General features: G+C 40.3%; 1 protein-coding gene across 1 annotated transcript in view; it reads right to left on the reverse strand.

Annotated features, from left to right (window-relative positions):
- The window catches only part of GRIN2A (glutamate ionotropic receptor NMDA type subunit 2A), a 128,712-nt gene extending 110,248 nt beyond the window's left edge, over positions 1 to 18,464 (reverse strand). The window contains exon 1 of the mRNA XM_019540093.1: positions 17,876 to 18,464. Coding sequence (XP_019395638.1) covers positions 17,876 to 18,462 — 587 coding nt within the window. The 5' untranslated portion in view covers positions 18,463 to 18,464. The remainder of the gene's footprint in view (positions 1 to 17,875) is intronic.
- Positions 18,465 to 24,697: the final 6,233 nt, after the last annotated feature.

The following is a 24,697-nucleotide window of genomic DNA, read 5'->3' on the forward strand; positions in this document are numbered from 1 at the left end:
TGATCAGAGACTTGTTTTTTTGCTGAGTTACCAAGAAAGCAGAGTCCACCTTCCTTGGAGCAGCAAAAGCCCCACCTCTGCCACCTAGTGGTGGATCACAGTTAAAGCTGAATTGCCATTTATTGCTATGGGAAGGGGAGTGTGACCAGAGAGAAATCAACCTAGGTTATGGGGGGAGAACTGTTTTAAAGTCTTATAACCAGGTGAATGTAATCATTGAGGTTGTTTGATGTAAGTGGGACCATCTAGTGTGGTAGAATTATTCATCTATTCTTGCAGTTGTATATTCTATTAAAATTGTTGCTTTTATTATTAACTATTGAAATAGTTACTCCATAGACTACAGGCTATTGAAATTGACTATATACCAATTTCTTGTCCTGATTAATATCTTTTTTTGTATATAGTTGTGTATAATAAAGAAACCCATTTGTTTATTGGACTTAAAGTATATTCTTGGGTAGTGAGGTAGAGGGACACACCTTTCCAAGGGACACCTCAGTCAGCAGACCTGCCTTAGGGGATACCCAGGGTTACTGGCACCCTGAGGATCCAGAATCCAACATATCATCTGGCCTAGCACACTGACAAGGGTGACACAAGCATGTGTATAAACGGATAAATGCATCAGCCTGCAGAAAATGGCAGTGATGTGCTTTTGAACTAAAACACTTTCAATGTGTTTGAGCTCAAAAGTGCACCACCACCATTTTCTCAGTGCTGACGTGCATTTCACCATTTACACAAATGCATGTGGTGCATGCATGTGTACAAATGTCCTTAGATATTTAGATACCTATGTATACCTTACACTTCTAATAAGTTGAAGACAATCTGGACCCTGCCTTCTGAAGCTGGACCTAGACCATTTTAATCTTAAGTAAACCATAAAGACATTGTCCCCTTTTAGTGTCTGGGTCACAAAACACACACTGTGTTAAGATAGAGTATGTAAAGTTCACTCTGGCTTTTAATTCAGAAGCCATCAGCAAGTATCTTAGAGCCACATCCTATATCTATTGAAATCCCTAAGAGCTTTGCCAGTGATTTCGAAAGCAGCAGGAGAAAGTTCCTTGTGTATATATTTATTGGGTCTTACAATATTTTGTTGAATTAATAAATATTCAAACCTAAATATGAACATCCAAATACCACTGGAAGGGGCACTACATAATGGCTTTAAATTAAAGACTAATTTGCTCCAATCTTGGAAGCAAAAATCATACAGCAAATGTCTGTTAAGAAAATGGAAGTCATGTGTCTCAACAGTGCCCTGTGGCAGATAAAGAAACTGTGGCAGCAAGCTCTCTGTATGGCTGGGAGGACAGCCATCATGTCCCTGAAGCCTTTGCACAGAAGAACAAAGAAAAAATACCATTTCAAAACCTTTAGTCTGGAGACTACTCATGAACATCATACTGCGGTCAGTTCACAGGTCTAATACAATGATGCCTAGCACCAATGCAGCAAGCATTACTTGTAACCTACACTAAAGTATGTTAACATCTGTTTGCGCTCAATTACAGCAAGTGCTAGCAGTCCAGGATAAAGAAGAAACTGCATATCTAAAACCAAAACTAAATGAGGTCTATATTTCTGAGTTGAGTTCTACTAGGTGGACTGTGAGGGACATTTAGCATTGAAATACATCAAGTATTTCCAAATTCTCAAAAACAGCTGCCATTGAAAGTTACACTGAATAATCTCAGTTTCTCAAATATTGGATATTATATGGATTAGGATTAATTTAATATATTTGTGAAATCAATTGACAAGATAGTGAAAGTGAAGTAGATACCAAGGGGACTGCAGAAGGGGCTTTTTAAAGTAGACATTTCAGTAATGAATACAAAACAGTGTGTTTGGTAGAGACATTCATCACAGAAATAACTATGTAAATAAATTTTGCCATTTATCATTTAAGCGCGATTAAAGCCCTGCTTTGTTCATACTAGCCAAGATCCTGAAGGCCATGCTTTGAAGTGAGGACATTTAGAGGATTAGCATTAGAGTCTCCTTGTCCAGTATTCAAGGGTACAGAATCATTTACATCATACACTTAGTTTTGCTTGTATAGGATTTTAACTTTTCCAGTATTAACTTCCAGCAAGATGCAGCTCAGCAGTGTAGGTTCAGCTCTCTTGTTTTGTTTTTTTCTCCCCAACTTTTGGGTGTTTGACTGAATCAAAATATTGAACTTTAGAAGCTTGTACAGAACCACAGTGTCGCATTGCATACAAGTTATTTTTTCCTATTTTAATCAACACTGCATAATTTGACAAAGTTATGTATTAATGGCCCTCTGACTGCATGGCTGATCTCCTTACCAAACATAATGTGTTTTCACAGAGCGAGTTAAGATATTTGAAAATGATTAAGTCCTTTAGAAATGTTCCAGCTGACCTCTCTAGAAATAAATACTCTGTTACATGTTACAAATGAACTAAGGAATGCAAACAGAGTGTTAGTGGTGGTCACATCTTTTCAGTACTTAGTGCATGACTTTAGGACTCTTATATTTAGGTTGTGGAATGTTTCACTAACACAGGGGATTGGATTTGGCCCACCAACTGATTGGATCTGGCCCACGGCTGCCCCAGCAGTGCTCCACTGGGGCTGAGCCAGACCTGCTTCTGCTGGGGTAGCCTCTGCCATGCTTCCACTATCCGCGGCCCCAGCCAACATGCACAGCTTCCTGGCTGCAGCTTCCTCTTCTGGGTATGCCAGTTTAGCAAGTTTGCAGATGACACCAAGCTGGGGGGAGTGGTAGATATATTGGAGGGCAGGGTTAGGACTCGAAGACACCTACACAAATTGGAGGACTGGACCAAAATAAATCTCTTCTTGTTCAATAAGGCCAAGTACATAGTCCTGCACTTAGCACAAAACAATCCCATGCACCAGTACAGGCTGGGGGCTGACTGGCTAGGCAGCTCTGCAGAAAAGGATGTGAGGCTTACACTGGACAATAACCTGAATATGAAACAACAGTGTACCCTTGTTGCCAAGAAATCTAGTAGCATACTGGGCTGCATTGGTAGGAGTGTTGCCATCAAATCAAGGAAAATGATTCTTCCCCTCGATTCAGCATTGGTGAGGCCACATCTGGAGTACTGTGTCCAGTTTTGGGCCCCCTATGGCAGAAAGGATGTGAACAAGTTGAAGAGGTTCCAGGGGGGAAAACAAAAATGGTTATGGAACTGGGGCACATGATTTCTGGGGAGAGGCTGAGGGAACTGAGCTTATTTAGTTTAGAGGAGAGAAGACTGAGAGGGGATTTAATAGCAACCTTCAACTACCTGAAGGGGGGTTCCAACCAGGATGGAGCTAGACTGCTCTCAGTGGTGGCAGATGATAGAACAAGGAGCAATAGTCTCAAGTTGCAGCAAGGGAAGTTTAGCTTGGATATTAGGATAAACTTTCTAACTAGGTGGGTGGTGAAGAACAGGAAAAGGTTACCTACAGAGGTGGTGGACTCTCCATCCTTGGAGGTTTTTAAGACCTGGCTAGAGAAAGCTTTAGATGCTGTGGGCACATGTGCCAGGCACCACGCACCCAGCCAAGTGGGGATAAAGCTGCAGCCAGACAGGGTCTGCCCCAGTGCTCAGGGCTGCAGTCCCATCTCCCATCCACCCTCTACCTACTCCACCGCATGCAAGTGGCTGCTCACTGTGTCAGGTGGACAAAGCAGGTGAAAGGTGGCCAGGAGCTGGAGCTGGAGCTCTATGTACTGAGGCAGGAGGCACCTGGCTTCAGCTTCTCTCCCCGCCCAGAGCAGTGCAGCAGAGGCAGGAAGAGGAGGCGGCACTGGATGTGGGAAAATGGACTGTACCCAGGAGGCTGCAGCAGCACTAGGAGCAGTCCTGCCAAGAAGCTGTGTTGCACTGGCCAGGGTTTGGAGTGTAGCACGGGTTTCCCAGGTGAGAGCGGGCAGGGCTCAGCCACATGCAGCATGCCACAAGGGTTGCCATGGGCTAAATAGGGGAGAAGCAGAATGCACCTGCACCAGCATTGCCCTGGTGAGCTTTGCTGCATGCCCCTCCTGCTCCATGTCCCATCCTCTCCCACTCCCAGCTGGCTCCGGGGACCTGATGCATGGGCAGCCTCCCATACCTCCTCCCCACATACACACACACACAAACCTCTCTCTGTCTCCTACACCCCCCACCTCCCCATGCTGCCCCCACACACTCACAGTCACCCCCACACACCTACCTACCCTCTCCACACACAATATACAAGAGTTAGACTTTATTTTGAACTATTATGCAATCACCTCTATGTACACTACTAAAAAAAAGATAAATCTGGACAAAAAATATTTTGGAAACTAAATAAGTTATAATATATGTTTGATTTTTGGTGTACAATTTGGGTTTTTTTGATCTATAATTTGTTACAATGATATCTCCTAAAAGATTTTGTATGTGTGGTCCTCAACAGCTCACCAAAACTAATAAAGTGGCCCTTCAGCCGAAATAATTGCCTACTCCTGCTCTAATAGATAAAGAGTCTTGGAATGAAAGGAAGGAAGAATATTTTGTGGGTTCTGTGTAAGCAGAATGTATTTTGTGAACAAAAGCTATATTAATTATGAAGATCACTTTGCCTAAATAAAAGGAACAAAATTAGGACTCTGATCTCTCCCAGCTCCTTTTACTCCCCTGGTGAGGATGTATGCTATCAAACACATTACACTGGAACAGACTGGAAGTATGAAAAGTCCCAAATGGGTTCAATCTAGTTAGCACTGTAAGAAACAAGGTAAATTCCCAGTGTTGTCCCCTGTAATTACCTTCTTTCTGAAAATGAATTAAATATGAAGATTTAACTCATTAGTTTGGACAGCACTAAGCTCATGTCCACCCTGCTGTCAGTGACAGACAGGTTTAATTGTATCCCCAAGCTGAAAGAAGGTTGAAATACCTATTCCACAGGCCTATGGGCCACCACAGAATGAAGATAACATTTACAGAAAGTACACACATCTGCATTTCTGTTCCAATGCAATTGAGGAGCCTTAAAAGAAACCTACTGAACAGAAAGTAGGGCTGGATCAGGTGCGGATATTGGGGGAGGCGGGCAGAGATGTGGTTGCGTTCCCCTTGCTACCGCTTTGCTTCCAAGAAGAGCTCCAGTCACAGCTGCCAGATGCATGGGCAGGAAGCTCACTGCATGTGCATAGTGAGCTCTCATTGTCATCACATACCCTTTTCACAGCCTGGATCTACTACCGGGATGGGTGAACCTTTGGGTTGTAAAATTTGCAGTTTTCTTTTCTTTTCTTTTTTTAACCAGAATCAATCTCTCTCTCTTTTGCTCCCTCCTCCCCTCCTCATTTAAGACCATTAAAAAGAGAGTGAGAGAGAAAGAGACCCCATTGAAAAAATATCTTAACTAAAAAAAGTTTGTAACAGGAGCTGATCTTCCCAAAGCAAAGCTAGAGATAATAACTCTTCTTTTTCATTAGTTTGTTTTTTCCACCATTGCTTCTTGGTTCACAATATCTTTGTATTTGTATTTTCGCCTTTTCTTGTAACTCCATTTTATACCTCATCTTCCACTGCATTTTCTCAGTCTCTCAGAAGTGGAATAAGAGCTCAATAATGTTTGTTGTAGGGAGAAATATATGAACTGAATGCAAAAGGTCCTTCCTTTCTCACAGGAGAGAAAGGTTTATGGTTCATTGGTCTATATTTTAAATCTTTTCTTTTCCTGTTTGTAATGGAACAGTAGCCAGGAAAAAACAGGTGGGAGACAAATGTGCCAAAATGCCAACACTGCCATTTCAGAAACTTCTGCCTTCAAGAGTCTTACTGTAAAGTACAAGATAAATTTGTTTTAGCCTGCAGCTCTGTAAAGCAACAGGGACATCTAGTGGCTTGTTAGTTTAATACCAGGTAAGTTTTATCCTTGCCAAAAGAAAAAACACAGTGCCACAAATCTGCGACAAGAACCATAAGGGAATTTCTGTACTACCTATTAATGAAATAAAGAATATGAGCCAGGAATGACATATCATAATAAGGAAGATGATTATATAAACTAAGGATGTATGAAACATGGAGGTTATTTTCTTTAAAAAAAAAATTAAGTGTTTCTAGGTACATTAGGTACCATCACAGGAGTTTTTAATGGCGCCTTTAAACTTAAAAAGCAAAAGTAGTGTTGGTAACAATCTGAATATCTGTTTGGTTTCCAGTTGCTCTGCCATGACAGGTGTTCCTTACTTTTTGTTTCCTAGCATTCATTTAAGACCCAGATGTTTTAAAGAAGCATTTCTGAACTTGCACTGTTCAGAAAGAGATCTGAGAGTGTTAGCAAAAAGGGTATGTAAATAACTAATATGAAACTTATTTACTATCTCATTCCTGAAATAATCATTCACTTAGGAACATATAATTCTAGGGACAAAGATGAATGTTATTAATGAAGCTCTATCAGTGCTAAAATACCTGGGAACACTAACAAAGCTTAGTTATTTGACCTGGGGAATAAAATGCAGGTTCTGATTGTACAGCAAGATTAAATTCTTGAGGACTCCTTAGAATCCAGGCTTCATCTATACATTCCCTGGTCTCACCTTTCAGCCAAGAAACTGATAAGCAAGCTCAATAACTTTATCAGGTGCCATCAGCTGGGACTATCCATTTTTTATTTAGTTCTTTCTCTATTGTATATCATAGCAATTCCATGACAATTGAGTATAGAGGCTCAGAGAAATAGACAGTTCATAAAATACAAAACAGAAGACAAAACAGAAAGTCTTTTCTGAAGAAGGAATTTCAAAACCTAGAATTAAAGCAGCTAAAACATAGCATTTACCAATATTCCTGTTATCTCCCACAGGGTGAATCAACCACTTTAATTATCAAGAAAGACAGGCTGTTCTGGCTTGGTACTACCCTTGAATTGAGCCTATAAAACTTGGATTCACTCCCACTTTTTATCATTGGTTCTTCATCTTCCTGAAGCTGTGAACTACTGAGCTTCCTTACTGCTGTTTTATTTTAGGAATCCTGGAAATATTTATCAATGGGTGAACTAGAAACATGTAGTCAGAAAGAGTCAGACCTCTGATGTAAATAAAGGGTGCCTAGAGACATTTAGGGGCTGTAGTCTAACTCAAGGTGCTTCATACAAAGCGTTATGATTTAGAGCACCCCCCAACACACACACCCAACAGACAAATAGACATTCACCTGTTAGGTTGGGGGGTTCAAATCTGCCTGTACTTCCCCCGACCAGTGGGCAAAGGTGCTTCAACAGCCTCTGAGGAGACTGCTGAACCATCTCTCTCCCTGGCCCTGTTTAACTGAGGGTTAATTTTTTTAGCAATTGGCCAGTTTAAAAGCATGCTGCGGCCATGAATGTGTGTTATATCCTGGCTGTAGAGCATTTACAGGGGCCAGATCACACGAAAAACGTAACTTGTGTAAGCACCCAATGTAAACTAAGGAAAATCTGAGCGAAAATCTGAGCTGTATGCTGCACAGAATGTTCTCTATTTAGTATAAAATTACCTGAGTCATTTAAATAAATCTTCCATTTTGATTACTTTTGATTTGCCTTACTAATTTAAGTTGCAATGCATTTTCTAAGAATGTAGCTTTTAGTCACATAAACAATTATACACTTTAGGTGTTTGTTAAGATCCTAAAACACGGGCAGGTCTTTTTTTCTTTCATATCCTTTCCAGTGGTAAACAGGAAGTGTTCCTCTATCTTCCATGGCACATCTCAACTGTGACATCCAGGTTCTGGGAACTATATAATCTTAGGCCTGCAGCCAGCACAGGATGAATACATTTTGGGAACAATATGCTCAGTGACTGTGAAAAAAGAATGACATGCCAACCAGCAATACCTCCTGCCAGCTGCTCCTTTAAGTGTCAGTTCATCAAGTCTGGAAAAGTCATTTTGCCCAGGATTCTGCCAGATCAGCAGCAAAAAAGGAAGGACCATTAAAAAAAAAATCTGTCAAAAGAATGGAAGAACAGAAAGGGACAACTTCCAGAAAGGTCATTGTAGGGCAGTGGGATTCCAGCTTGGCTTGTGAAAAATCAGTAGATATAGCCAAACACCACTGCAAATATTACTAGTATTTGGCACTTTGCAAAAATAGCAAATGTTTTTAAATGAATGTTTTTTGTGATTTATAGTCACTGTACTCAACCTAGTTTTTCCAAGAAATCACAGGGGGGTTTCTTGTATTCAAAAATCTCCAGTTTTAAAAGCTGACATTGTCAAACACAATTTAAATTACAAAGCCCTATGTTTAGCCTAACTGTGGGAAACATGTCTATATTTAAGTATAAAGAAAAAGTCACTAAAGCTGCTTGCAGACATTTAAAAAAAAAACAATCCAAAACAGTGCTTTGCCGGAAGAAGCAGAGCATTGCCTCAACCTGGTTCTACAGCATCTGTATAGATTGGGCATTTCAGCAGGGCTTTTTAGTGCTTTTAGTTAAATCTGATTCAATCAGCTGTTAGATAAAAGCCCCACTAAAGCTCCCGATCTATACATGCACTGGGTGAGCTGGGTCCAACTAAGGCACTGCTTCTTTTGGGCAAGTGCTGGGTTCAGTGTGGGAACGCACCAACTTTAAAGCACCACTTTTTTTTTAAATGTCTCCAAACAGGCTGACTGCAGTGACCATTCTGTAAAATGTGCCCAGTTTTAAAATCCTGAACTTATTGACAGAAAACAGAAGAAAGGATCTGGCTACTGCCACTGGATAAACAGTGGTAAAGAGGCTATATCTTTTAGAAATTAATGAAAAATAAATAACATATCGACCCTAGATTAAGTCAATTTAGATGACAGTACATACAAGAAGTTACCAAATGGAAATGTAAATTTTAGTTTTATATTATATACACACATACATATCCATATATACACACACACACACACATATACCTATATATACATATACATGCATACATATATACACACACACTTGTATATACATACAGCAAGACAGAGAAAGTGTTGTAAAGGTAGGGCATATCCTGGAAAAGTCACTGTTCCCTTCAACATGTCCCCACAGTAGCTTTGCTCTGCATAGCAGTATTTACCAGCAATTTCTGCTTAATGCTAACTACAATATCATTAGGTCATGTAAGGCAATGGTGCTCAACCTCTGGCCTGTGTACCAAATCTAGCCCATGGAGCCATGTCATCCAAGCCAGCGGGCTACCCACAGTGGTGGGGAAGCCATGCCAATTAACACTGCCACCACTTACTCTTGTGGAATTGAAATAGCTATTCAGCAGTGGGTGTTAACCATCTTCCTCTCCCATGTGATCAAGCTTTATGACAGGGATTCTCAACCAATGTGCCAGGGCACACCAGGACCTTTGAACAGTGCTGCAAGGTGTGAGGAGATAATGAAGTAAGGTAACCAGCTAAGCTAGGTTCAGGTTTTGTCCCTGCTGGATGATCCCCCACCCTAACTGGCACACCCCTGTATAAAGAGGTAAGTGTTGTGATATATAAATTAGTTTTTGAAATTGTGTGGCACTCAATTCACAGAAATAATGGAGGGTGGGGTATCTCAAGTTCAGTGAGGGTTGCCATAAGTCCAAAAAGGTTGAGAACCAGTGCTTTGTGGTATCGCAAGGAGAATGCATATGCCAGGGCAAAGCAACTAGACTTTAACATGAGCTCGTACAGTATTCTACATCAGTGGGGGCCAACCTTTTCAGCAGGTGTGCCACCAACTAGCTCTGCACTCCCCAAGTGCATGTCTGATCCCCTTCCCCTGCCCAAACTGCTGCTGTGCATTTTGCTCCCTGCCTGATCTGCTCGGATTTCTGCTCCCTGCCCTATCTGCTACTGTGCTGCTCCTCCTCCCCCAACCCCATCTGCTGCATGCCACATGCAGAGGCTACATGCATGCTACAGACTGGCCACCTACTGAACAGGTTTAATGAGCTGCAGCTCAACATGCTGCAGAGGGGCTGGCTGGAGGATGAGGGTGCTACAGTGCAGGGCCAGCCGGTAGCCAGCCCCACGTGAAGCACCCTCATATCCCAGGCAGCCCCATCAGCATCTATACATGTATTGCTCCTCAGTAAAGAACTCTGCTGCAGCACAGTACTTGTATTAACAAATACTAACCTGCGGCAGAGTTAATTAGTTTCCTTCAACCTAAAAGGGCTGTATATGTCGACTTTACTGTGGAGTTAAGCATCTTGTGTAGATGCGCCCACTATGTACAAAAGATATAAAAGAAAATTCAGTGACCATTCTAAGTTAGCTATAAATGTAAAAAAACAAGTATCTCAGCTCTGGAGTTTTATATTTTTTCTAGGGTCAAGAACAGAGTAACAAACGGCAGTTGAGAAAAAAGACTAGCTGATCTGTTGGCGTGATCCCTTCCTACCTGCTTTATACTCAAACGCCCAAGGTCTACGTGTCATTACACACAACGCAGTCTAACTTAAATTTGGAGTCAGCAGTTGTATTTATGTCTCCTGAAGAAATTATCCAGAAAGCCTGACAGAAACAGAAGAAAACAACTTGCCTTTCATTTTGACAAATTCTGCCTGGGTCTTCTCCCCCACCAGCCTAATGTCTATTGTAAAGCACAGTATGGGACCCAATGTTTCTTTAAGCTTCAGTGCAGATTCAGAAAGCAGTATTCTGAGGGAGGGTCTGGAGAAAAATCAGCATTTGACCCTGTGATTCTTCTCATGTAAGTAGACCTCTAGTCAAAGCAGTAATATGATTAGAGTTGATTCTACTGCAGACATAGGACCTAGGGCAGTGGCATTATTTTGAACATACTTTGAGAAGTCATACAAAGAAGCAAATGAACAGAACATCGATGTCTCAGTGACCAGTTCTCCTCTTGCCTCAGAGATACAAGCCCGTCTTTTTGGTCTTTGGAAATTTGAATTCAACCAGAACGTAGTTTTCCATAATGCTAAACAGTATCAGCTCCCTCTCACTGTCATCAGCTGATTTTATTTTCTGATGGTTTAATGCTTCCAGGCTTCACAGTCTTTGCAAAAATGTGCTTATCTCACATGGGAATCAAGCCCTTGTGTATCAAGCTCCAGTATCAATTCACTGCAATCAGAAGGTGCCGGTACATGTGCAGGGAAGCTGCTCCAATATGCTGTAATTACAGCGTGCTAATTAGTGTGATCCAGCCAGCCTCCGCATCTTGTGTATCAGCATCCCCGCACTTCAAAATGGTGACGGGGAGCTTAACTTCAGCTCATTTGACAAGTTTTAGTTAAAGTGCCCTTGCTGCCATGTCCACGTGTAAGGATGTTGATACATGAGACATTGCGGTGCTTTAATTGGAGAGGTTCTCAGAGCCGCTCTAATTGAAATATGCCCTCCCACCCCTAGAGAACATGCAAAAACACCCAGTACTTTGATGACAGCTTTTAACAGTGTCAGATTAGCTCCTTTTATTTTAATTTGAGTCAGGCCAAGTTGCAAATGGATGTAATAGTTAGATAAATAACCTATTACAGTTTGTGAGGATTTGTTCATTTCATTAAGTTCTGTCAAAACAATGGGGATAAACAAACATATTATTTAATATGTGCATGAAAATGTTTTGTTGTTTAACTAATTTTCTATGAAGCTAAATGCTTTTTAACCAGTAGCATAGTTAGTGTTTTGTATGTAGACAAAATATGGCTGGTTATATATTTTATTTACAGTACACAGAAGAAAGGATCTGGCTACCACCATGGTCACTGCTTCTCTCCACTGCCCAACTGCAGCACATGTAAAGCCCCCTGTCACCTGTCTGTGGTATAGCATGGGCAAAACCCAGTGCCACTGGAGTGTTGCTTAAACTGTCTCAGTCCAAGGCCTCAAACCAGCCCACAGGCTGTAGTTTGCTAATCCTTGAACTGTCATACCATTGCACCCCTCATAATAGTTCCTTTTGTCAGTGCTTTTAAAACAGACGTCTAAACAGAAATGTTATGCGTAACTGCTACTTTTCTGCACTGATGGCTAACTGTTTAATTAAAAGCATGAATGAAGACTAAGCCTCCAGGTGTGAAGTGATTATACAGATTCTGGCAGATCTTCAGACACCAAGTATCATAGGTGAAGGCCCTCAATTGAATGCCAAACTGCCAGTCCTACCAGTTTAATTTTTACAATCAATTCAAGTGTGTCCTGGATGATTAAAAAAATTATTTCAGATGAGCAATGACTGGAGAAAATACACTGCAGTGTACATTTTCCTAATGGCAGGAGATGGATTAGAGAACCCAAGTAGTTCTTCAGGTCCTCTAATTTGTTTGTGCGTGGATGAGGATTCCTGATTGGCAGACAGGGTATAGTAATTCATCGATTTGATTGCTATCCAATGATTCACCAACTGTAGATCACCTTTGATAAGCCTACTTTAAACACTAAAATATAGATATTAGCATCTCTTATTAATTCATAAACTCTAGTTGCCCCCTTCAGAAATAATGACAATGAGCTCAGAAGAGTGGTGTTAATCAGGTTGAACTGAACTGATTAAACTCTTATCATGTGCTACCAAAAACACAGCTAACTACCTCTAACAGCCAAACAGAGGCTGAAGAAGAAAACATATTCACATAAAGACCACCTCGTGACTGGTTTGCTGGTAAAGCGGTGGTAGCCAGTGGCAGTAGCCAGTTGCAATTCTACAGATATCACAAAGCAGTGGTCCTCAACCTTTTTGGACTCATGGCACCCCTCACAGGACTTGACCCCACTGTCTGTTACTTCTGTGAATTGAGTGTCACCCAATTTCAGAAACTAATTTATATATCACAATGCTTACCTCCTTATACAGGGGCTATGTAGTAAGGTTTGGGGGATTTTGTACAGCATCAGTTTCCTTTTATCAACCCTCAGCTCCCCATATTTTCCCAAAAAATAACTAATATTTATATCTCCATTTTCACCCTGTTACATTCTCTAGTCTAAGGAGAAAATCATAGGTAGTGGAAGGCCAGGGCGAATGGGCTTAGCTGCCCCAAATGTAAGGCAGTGGGCTGAGCCACAGGGCAGCCTGGCTGCAGGCTCCGAGCTGCTGCAGCAGGTGGGACAGGAGGGGCATACACTCAGACATGCAGCCAGGATAGCAGCCAGCCATGATCATAGCTCCAGTGTCAGGGGCTTCAGTCTACTATGTGAAGGGGAAGGGGCTTGGAAGGGGGGGGTGAGATCAAGGCCCCCACAGTGCAGGAGTGCGGCAGAGGCAGGGGCAGTGGCTGGTGTTAATGGGGCCCCAGGGTGGGTCATGGGACTACAGGATCCCTGGGGAGCTCATCCAGGGATGTGGGTGGCTCCCACTTCTGCGTACAACCTGGGGAAGCAAGAGGGGCATGTGCCTCCCTCCCACTGTTGGTGAATCATTGTATAGCACAGGGTGGAGGCAGGATGCTACTGTGGACTGGGTTCTGCACCCTCCTGTCTTTGCCCTGGGAGTAAAGCGATGCTATGTGCCTGCTGCCGCCAGACTGTGCCCTGTGTCCTGCCTCCCAGCAGTGTCAGGTACATGGCATTCTGCATTTCTCAGGGCAAAGGCAGTTGGGTGTAGAGCCCAGACTGCCTTTTCCCTATGCACATACCAGGGGGTCACATGCACCCCGGGACTCAGCTGGGGTGTGTGCAGCAGCAGAAGCCCTCCACACCCCTGGACGAGCCTCCCAGGCTCTGAGTGTCCCACAGCATACCCCAGAGCCCCATTCACCCCAGCCCTTGCCCTCACCGTGGGGGCCTCAATCTGCCCCCCTACATCCCTTCCTCATGACATACTTACCTGTTGGGGGGCACATGTGGGCACACGCACACACACACACATGCAAGTGCACACATATTCAGCCCTCCCAGATAATATTTTCTCCCTCCACCTATACAGAACATGTTCTGCCATCAAACTTAGAAGGTGGCCATTAATATACTGGTGGAAAAAATCATACTGCCTTCTTCAGCCTCCTCTAACAAAATGACATGAATACACTGTTGTAGATGTTTTAGGCATGAGTTCTTACGGCCTTCTGTCCAAGACCTTGTAAATCCTGAAAAAGGGCATTTTCCATGTCTAATGAATTTGCTGAATTACAAGAATGTAGTTTCAAATAGTTATAACAGCAACTCCCCCCCACCCCACCCCATACACACACACACACACACACACACACAAAACAGGAAGATTTTGGTTTTAGGAAGTTAATGTCACCACCATTACTTTCCATTTTGCTTTAATTGATATAGTAACTATTCAAAACACAACTTAGAAATAACAGTCTTCATACAACATGCAGGTACTGTCATTATAAATCTATTGATCTATGTCAAGATATCCTATATCTACAAGAGTTTAGTTTCTATTTTTTGCTGAACTGTGTGTCCAGCACTACATTAATCTAAGCTGACTGACTTGCATTATTGGGCTGGCATATGGTTTTGATCAACAGCCAAGATGGACAGAGCTCTGTGCTGGAGAAAAATAGACAAAATTATCACAACAAATGAAAGTGGACTTAGGAGAGAGTTGTGCTCTGGACCTGTAGGTTCATATATGCAGTCTGGTTATCCTGATTAATACAGAGAGAAGCAACCATAGGTCCACACTTCCTAAAATAGCAAGTGGCCTGATGGCCAAGGGAGGCTTGAACTTGATTTGTGGCCCAAGTCCTGAGTACATCCTAAACTGACAGTGATACCAGGGAATAATAATAACTTCTTAGCTGGAGGAGGATTTAGCCTATATTGCACAATTATAATCCCCATGGACTGATATGGACCAGCTATGAGGAATTTCAAAGCAGATGTATAAAGCCTTTGCGATAAACTGAGAAAAAACTGTGTGATCATGTAGCATAATAATCCATTTTGAATTGTGAGCTCTGTTGTTTGTTTTAAATCTAGCCCAGTACCAAAGTAAAAAAAATGCTGAAATCCCTCATAGCAAAATAATTTAGTAATTGGTGATTTATATCAGGGATTCATCCGATTCATGTTGTTTTCCAATAGAAAACAGACCCAACTGTAGTTCTAGCAAGGCAGCAGGGTGTGTGGCATGTATACTGGCCTGGGAATCCAGAAACCTGGGTTCTGTTTCTAGCGTTGTCACTGATGTGTGATCCTGAACAAGCTGTTTCATCTGTTTCTCTTCCTAATATCTCACTCATGTATTAATGAAAGAATAAATTATTCTGGGCTTTGGCTTAAAGAAGGTGTTAACAAACTGCATGACAAAATTAAATTTTAAGTTTTCACAAAAGCACATTGCTCTTTCTAGTATGTATCTACTTTAGAAAAGCCAAACAATGTACATTTGAAAAGCTAGCACTGCATGAGATGTCTGAAGAAGTCTGTAAGAGGCTGGTCTGTCCTCTTAAAAAGGGACAGCCAGCCCTGTTAACAGCATTCAGCTGTGGGCTTTTGATAATGCAGGAGTGTCCCACTGGGAGTTAAAAACTCTGGAGGAGAGAGCTTGGGAAGAAGAGTGTAAAGGGACAGTCCTAGAAGAAGCATTAAGTGATGGCTGCAGCTGCCTGCTGCATGAGGATTCCAGGCTGCGGTGCTGGGTGTCAGAGCTAGAGAGCTCCACATTGCATGCCGGTGACCAGGCAAATGGGTTTTGATTGTTGGCTTATTTCTCGATTTGTTTGTTACCTATGAACTATACTATGCCACTTACGAGGACTGGCTGGGGTGCTTATAAGAGAGCACAACCTTCTGCTGCAGACAGCAGGCTAAGACATCCACATACAAAGTCCTTTCATGAAAGCCTTTGGGATGTGAAGATTGTGTTTGATCATTTACAATGTACTTCTAGTTACATATTTAGAAGTCAGTTTTTAATACTGTACATGATAGATTACAGCTAAAAACTGTAAACTGAACTGACCTGAATTGTAAACTGAATCTGTTCACTGAAATCTTTACTGAGTGGAATAGGTGCAAAATTCTAATGGGGAAACAGTGATATTTGGCTTAGCCCAAATATATATCATGCAAGCAATGAACTAAGTGGCAACTGACATTCCATTACGTATCGTGTATACTGCATTTTTCTGAAAATAATCTCCAGTGCTGGGTATAATATTTCTCTAGTGCTGAACCGTCATTTCTGAAGTTATTGGGAGCTGGGAGCTTAATACTAAAAAGTGGGAAAGTAATAGGTTGTGTCAGCAGGGAGGAGAGGAAAAGTCACAGAGTGCTGAGTGCTAGATAATTTCCTAGCATCTCTTTTCTATTTATTTATTTATTTTTGTATCAAAACTGTATTTATTTTTGTATCAAAACTATGTAATTCTAAATATTACAGTTGTAATTCCCTTCATTATCAGAAAAAGAAAATAACAACCACTATTTACATGTGATATTGTATTTAGGAATTTAATCTAGAAATTCTTCCCCTAACTCCTCAGTTTCCTAATATTTTCAAGAACAAACAGTTCTTGAAACAAGAAGCAACTCTAACAACTTAGCTCTTTCATCCATTTGTGAATCTTTCAGAGTGAAAATGTTGATTATTTGAAAAGTATTCAATAGTTTACACAATTACATTGCAGTTATAGATAGCTCAAACTATTTTCCATGACTAGTGCTTTGAATGTTGTATTATTTGTGCTGTATGATTGCTGACTCAAGCCAGATGACAGGTCTTGAAGGTTTCTGGCCTCCTCCCCACCAAACCCACAAAAGAGTTCATAACAGACAAGACATATTTCTAACATACTTGTAAAAATACCTCACTGAACACCTGTTTCCAGAGAGATGTTTGCATAAATCTCATGCAAGCACAGCCATCAAACAAAATGCATCTTGACTATTATAGAAGTGATCTTTCAATTTTTAGTCAAACAAGCATCCATGAATATTATCTTATATTTACTTAGCTTCCTTGATCCTGAGGCATTCCAGTCATATATACAAATTCCAGTTCTGGAGTCATTTTACCCACCTCTTAAACATTGCTATCTCCACCATGGAAAACAAGCTGTTTACCTGCATGCAGCATCATTCATTATACAAACACTGAAGTACAGGTAGTGACCAGATCTGATTTGAACACAGGAAATTTAGGAAAGCAATACAAAGGCAAAATTGTCAGGATTTTTGTTTACTTCTACTCCAGTATCTACCATAAACCTAACTCAGAGTAAAGGTCACCACTGTAGTGTTTGTATTGACCAGAACCAAATGTCCTGTTCCTATTTTAAGACTGATGTAAGATATGTCTATGCCAACTAAAATTAATTCAGACCTCTTTTTTTACAAACGTGTTCAAGGTAAAATAGAGATAGAGATAGCACAAACTAGTGTAGAGTTCAGTTACTACACATCAATAGCTGTCCAAACAGTCTAGTACTTCTATAGTTGGAAACATCACCGCTTTAATATTTAAAATATTGATGTACTAAGAATTGAGAAATTAGCTTTGCTTCAGGAATTAATGGAGTCACACAGCCCCAGTCTAGTATTTTGATAATGTCACCCCTGTATTATATATGTTTTGAAAAATTGTTGAAATAATCAGCTAGATTTTATTAAGATCAAATGTCTTACCCCAAACACCAACCAACCTAGTACAGAGACCTAATTTCTGAAGATACCAGACCTAAGGGAGCGGCACCTCTCCACAGGAAAGAAAGTCAACTGAAGTGGATGTGTATGAGTTGTTGTATACCAATTTAGCCTTTCTGCAGGTTCATGTGGACATCTCTAATCAACATTAAATAAAGTGAGTGCACCATAATTTAAAAATAGGTTAATGGGAATAATAAATAGGTGCTTTATTTTACTACAGGGAACTGGGTTGGTACTAGAATGAATAAAAAAGGCCAAGCCATGTAAGTACAATAAAAACCACAAAAACATAAGAAGCAATAAACCTTACTTGTGTAGAGTGTGAGATGGACGTTCATTCTTCTCTAGTTGCCCATAGCAGCTGGTTTTTGCTTCAGGAATGAAGGAGTATTTTTCCAACATAGTTGATGCAGCTGTGGCGATAATCCCAAGGCCATCCCGTACTCGAGCTTCTAAACTGTAGTCCCATTCATCATATGACACCGAAATTAGCCCTGAAGGAAATTCCTTGGGAGTGATTTCCGTGTTCCCACTAACCAGACTGGGAACTATCCAGAAAAAATCATAACCCGTAAGGCCCAGGGAACGTGCCTCATCTAGGATGTAAACAGCTTCATCCTTAGAACAATAAAGCAGGATAACAGATGAATGAATTTTCTTTAGCTGAATCTGTGTCTTAGCATCTCCAAAGGCAGTATCAAGTACGATCACGTTCTGCATGTCCCAGCCCACAAAACTGTTTTCCACTGTGGTCTTGATGATATTTATAAAGTCTCGGTATCCAGGAAAAGTGCTGGTCACCAGAGAAAAGACATGCCAGTCATACTCCTGCATGATTTTCAGCATGACAATGGCTTCCTGCTGGATAGAAGCCCCAAACTGGAAGAATGTGGACATCGTATCCTATAATAGCAAAAGACAGTGAAAGATTACTATAATTGGATTGATACACAAAGAAGAGCATCTCTGTCTCAGTTATCTTAAGGTCCATTACGGTTATCTGTCTAACTTACAATGACTGTGTGAAGTTCAAAAATTTTTCTGTATAACATTTTTAACCATAACCCAGAGAAATGTTGTTTCACGTAGTCAGCAAATCTGATTGCCAGTAAGTGAAATGGCTGATTACATCTTTTAGGAAAATGGCACAAGCAGCTAGTTATCTACACAGGAAAGCTCTGAAAGCATGGGCAAGTGAAGTCAAATTCATATTTATAAATGAACCACTAGAACACTACAGAATGCTGCTTACTATTAAAATGAATTAACTTCAGCAGGCTGCTTTGAACTAATCAAATCATATTGTGAAACAGCATAGGCCAACTAAATTCTCATGGTTTATTAATCCATCAGAACTGCACATGCTGTCAAGGCATGTACCAACCCTATACACAAAGGGCTAATTGGCAAAGGTGCTCAGGTCTTACAAATCAAATCAACTTCAGGGGGAGCTATCACCACCTCTGTAAAAACTTGTCTGTGGCACCCACTTAGTCTGTTAACTATTAATGACCTCATATTTTTATCACTCAGCACATTGTTAATTTATAATGATAAAAATAGTCTAGAAATGTATAGAAAGAAGTGAATTTGAAAAAGATCTTTCAATCTATAACTTGTCTCCCTGTGTGTTCTCATGGTAGACTCAACTGCATTTTATCACTGGACTCGCTTAGATTCTTTTAAATTTTCAGACAACATTTTATGTAGCATAGTTCAGTTTGCTTACATGTTCCTATTGCAGTGATTCTCAACCAGGGTGCCAGGGCACCCTGGGGTGCTGCAAGATCCTTTGAAGGGTGCTAGAGGAAGTGTGAAGAACTAAGTGAAGTTTGAGGATATAAACAGGTCAGGGCAGGCTCAGGCTCTCCCTGCCTGACTGTTCCCCCACCCTCACTAACCTCTCTGCAAGGACCTAAGCACCATAATAAATAAATCAATTTCTGAAATGAGGCACTGTTCAGTTCATTCAAGTTACAGGGGGTGGGTGCCTCAAGTCTAAAAAGGTTGAGAACCACCGGCCTAGTGTTTTTTGTAACACCTATTAAAGAGCGATCTCCAGCATTCACTGCAGAAGTGCACATTGTGGCATTATCTTTAATCTTAAAGAAACACCATAACAAGAAGGAAATATGACTACATCCTGCTTACCACCAAACAACGTCAAGGTAAACAAACTAATCCAACTTTTCTCTGAACCTAATCTGCATAAAATGAACTGTTCCAAACAGGAGATTTTACCACACCTTCAACTCTCCTATGAAATATGAATTTTCATAGTTTCATAGTTTGTAGGGTCGGAAGGCACCTGAGCAGATCATCTAGTCCGACCCCCAGCTATGGCAGGAAACAATACTGGGGTCAAATGACCCCAGCAAGATGTTCATCCAACCTCCTCTTAAAAACCCCCAGGGTAGGAGCCAGGACCACCTCTCTTGGAAGTTGGTTCCAGATCCTAGCCGCCCTGACTGTGAAGTAGCGCCTCCTGATATTTAGCCTAAACCTGCCCTCAGCCAGCTTGTGACCGTTATTCCTGGTCACTCCTGGCAGTGCACGGAGGAACAGTGACTCCCCCAATGCCCGCTGATCCCCTTTCATTTCTACCCAGGAGAACTTTTACAGTCTCTTCTCCTATTGCTGAAGAAGGGTGTTTGTGCCCAAAAGGTTGCAATTAAAGAGATTTTTCTGCAAAAAATCTAGTCAGTCTAATAAAAGATATCACCTCTACCAGGAGTCCTGATTCTTTAATCTTGGAGTTTCTCCCATGTGCCCTCTCTCTCCCCCCCGCCCCGCCTGGGTTGCTGGAAGGGCCCCGTCACTCGTTGCCCATGCTAAATGGCCAGGAGGCAAAAAGCACAACAGTTTTCATTTCCTAACCATGAGGCCCAAGCAGTGACCAATGAATGATTGACCCTTCTACCAATCTGTGCAGGGGAGTGCATATAAGAAACTCCAAGATTAAGGAAGCTACTGCATTGTGCACTTCAAGCACAAATTCCAGAGATCCCTACTAATAAATGGCAGACACATCATTATACTATCCTATTACTAAAGCATGCATTATAACATTGTACTTATTTTTATTTTATTCCATGACTTGTACCCAACTAGTATCTGTATAATTTCCAGACCGTCCTACATTCATGTTAGAAAAGATATGTTACTGTTAACATTAAAATCATGGAAGATGCAAGATTTCTTCCAATTAATCTGAGTTTAACTGTAGTTTCTGAATATAGGGTCTGAAAATCATTGACTATTTGGAGAATTACTGTAAATCCAGTAATCAAATTTAACACATTATCTGTTCTTTCTTGCTTTTCAGATTCCTCAACTATAATGTATACCTGTTTTTATCTGTGATGTGCCCAGATGCAATGCAAAGGACATAGTAAACAACAGTGTTAAATAAATAGAATCTTGTACAATATGTGAATGGACTTGAAAATGAACTTTGTCTTATTCTCTCATTACAGTGTAATTCTATGCACCATTTATGGCTACCACCATAATGGAATTGTTCTGCCAAGAGGGGTACACATGCCCATGCTATTGGTAATATGGATTCTGGGTGCCCAGAGGAAACTACAGAACGCTGATTTAACTTGAACCTTTAACTTTCAGCCACAACCCAGAACTGGTGGGAACTCACATATAGATATGTCCCTTCCTAATGAGCACACAAAAAATAAGGTATGTTGCAAGCCCTATATTTTGACCAAGAGCAGTCACTGTCACAATCACTTTCATGGCCAAGAAACAAACAGCGGATGTGACTTAACTAAAGGAATTTGGCAAGATAAGCAAAAAGATAAATGTAGAGCTTTCTCCTTTATAACATGTCCAAAATCAGTTACGACTAAAAACATTTAGAAAAAAATATACATTACCATTTAAAGGAGCATTGGAAAAATATACTATCTAAAAGACTGCTTAGGGAAGTTGTACAAATCTCCCTCATGATAGGTTTTCAAGAGGAGGCTGGTTAAGCTCTGTAAGCATTGGACAAGAAGGATTTAGGAACAGCATTAGAATCTCCTGCAATAGAGTGTGCAGGGGAATGGACCAGATAACCGCTGAAGTCCCTTTCAAACCTATGATACTGAAGTTCACCTCCATGTTAGAAGAGTTCTTGACATGGCCTTTTATAAAACTTTACCCAGTGATATTTTGAATGAGCAATCTGCAAATAATACCACCCAGTGGTCTGGCTGATTAAAACAGTAAGTAAGTAAGTAATGCAAGATTTTCCTGCAGAGTTCAGTGAAAATGTAAGCACAATTATTGTGAGCCAAATCCTCAGGTGGGGAAATTCAACACAACTCTCTGGCCTTCCTTGATAAGACATGATTTATCCCAGCCAAGCAGCTGATCATGGGAGACTGCAATGATTTTGAAAAGATTGGAAGAGTACAGGCAAATCACTTGCCTTAAAACTTTTTCTGGTGCTTCAGAAAGTAGTTGTGTACATATATGGAAAATATTCATAAATACCCCAACTGAGTTTGGCAAGCAAAGGAAAAAATTATTTTGGTAAAAAACCCCCAGAACTTAGATCATGGAAGAAAACGGTAGTCTCAGTCCAATAGTCCTTAAACATGCAAAGCTTCCTGAAATAGAAAGATCTAGTTCAAAAAACAGTAACACAGAAATATTCATTTGTGGGTTTCAGTTGTAAAAAATGTCACATTCCTCTTAGGAATACTATTATTTGTTCCTCCACAATCACTTACCATAGGCATAGTGATGTGTTATTCATAGGAAGCAGGCTTGTTTTTCTACACTTGAAACAAACTCCAATAATTTTGGTAAAAACTATTTTATATTTAAATTATTATCACCAAATATGATCTAATTAAATATGTGTTGAATTAGCAATAACTGTACTATTCATGGAAGTTATTTTACTGGCAACAAAATACTGAGGTTTTAACATATTTAATGTAACTGTGCCCCTTATCTCAATACAGGAAACATTGGTTGAAAGGTGAAATACCATAATGCATTTCAAATAAGCAAAATTTTCCTCACAACAGCATAACTTCTCAAAAGTAAAAGACACTCATACTCAGCGTAATTTCAAGTCGCATAAGCTTCATAACAATGAAAAAGCAAAACCATCTTTGAAATGACTTCAAAACTTCAAACCCAAGTTGTTTGTTTAAAATGTATTTTAAGTTCTGTTGTTCATACGAATGCTCAAAGAAATATTTTGTATCAAAACTATTCCCTTCAGGTTTCAGATTATTAATAATTATTAAACTTTTAATTTGATCATCTTTTTTTTGAACTGTAATACACAAAAATTTGTCAGTTTAGAAAGAAAAGAAAAAGGAAAAGTATTCAAAAGTTCCAATTCTAATGCACAGAAATATATTCTGGCAAGGCACATTTGTGGTTATCATTCTTGTGGAATCCTTCAGCGTAATGCATTAAAAAGATTGGCTACTATGTACCATATCAGTTCTGTAATTCTGAGTATTATGGTTTTTAAAACTACAAACTTCATCTCTACCTATCTGCAATGATATTTATCTTGAAACCTTATCCTCGGCTCTTTTTCAGGACCACTAATAATTTGTTGGTTTTCCTTTCCTACATGTTATATCAGTTCTATGAGGCAAATTTTCCTTGAGTGAAGTGTCACTCAATTTCTGTATTTCCTCTAGAAGAACAGTATTTCTTAGTTCTTCAAGAAGAAAGGCTGAAACAGGTAGTAAGTTATTACAAATAAAGATTTGTATCTGAAGCTGAATACTGTTAATCCCTGTATCAAATTTTAATGCTAAATCAGTACCAAATATGAAATAATGATCCACTTATTAGGTAATCTAAACTTTCTTAATCTTATTCACTTAAAAAGTGAAACAAATTATCCAAAGGGGGAAAAAACAAATTGTTACTGAAGAGTAGTTCAAGCAGCACAAAGGAGGAGGATTTTATTTATTATTATGGATATTATGGACGATTATTATTATGAGATTACGCATAGAACTTTATGTACTTTCCCAATTATTTCATATTTTCCTCTCTCTCCAGTCTGATGGGAAAGTTATACTGGAAACTGGAAAAAAAAAAATCCTATTTTCTATGATTGGTATTTTGCATTACATTTCATAAAACTTTTCAAGATCATTTTCTGAGCCTAATTAGTGATTTGCAAACCTGAAAAATGGTCAGAGAAGTCATGCGTTTAAGTAGGTTAATTTCCTATGAAAAGCACGAAAATATTAGATGACTATAGCCTGTATTAATATACAAAACATCATAGTTTATGTAAAATAAGCTTAACCTTTGTCCTATTTTATCCAATTATTTCAAATCTAAGGCCAGGTGCAGATGTTACACTTATTGTATGTTACGCATGCAGAAAGCACTGTACACTTGTAACAAAACCCATGGTCAGGGCACACAAAGTGCTATAAAAATGGCATATCCCACTCTAAGATAATCCTGGATGAATGTGATATCAGACTTCAGTGCTGTAGGTCAGAGCGCCATAACAAACATCTGTACCAGATCCCATAATGACTCATAACGGGTTGCATTTTGCAAGAAATCCATGAGGCTTTTCAGCACCCTGCTCACCCCCATCCCTCCCCACCCCCACCCCCCTTACAGGGCAGTGCTCTAGCCTCAGCCAGAGCTTATCTGGTCTTCCTGAGCACTGTCCCGATTCCCATGTCCTCCATCCAGTTAAAATAAATCCATCTGTGAAGTTGTCAGATTACTTACTAGAAGCTTTCTCACCCTATCGTAGGTATCACAATCACTTTTGGGTTTGTCTAAGTTGTGTTCCTGACTCATTTGCCATGTCTTGATGTTGTAAGAAGATCTCTATTGGGAGGAGGTATTTATAACCATCACTTAACACTAGGATCTAGGGCTGGTTACTGCTGGGGCTCCAGCCTCACATATACCCCAGTCTAGTGCCACCCAGAAATTCAGCCGACTTTCAATAACTTGAAACTCAGTGGTCTTTCTTTTCAATAATTTTTATTTATTAAATGTCTTTTCTTTGTGTTTTAGGTTCTCATGTGTCTTGTCAACTGTAGCAACAAACTCCAGTACCCGTGGGCTGCCAGACAGCCTCATCTGGCTTAGGTGAGTATAGCATCCAGTCTCTCTAGGC

Source organism: Crocodylus porosus, unplaced genomic scaffold, assembly GCF_001723895.1.
Source record: "Crocodylus porosus isolate Cpor-Errol unplaced genomic scaffold, CroPor_comp1, whole genome shotgun sequence".
Taxonomy (NCBI): Eukaryota; Metazoa; Chordata; order Crocodylia; family Crocodylidae; genus Crocodylus; species Crocodylus porosus.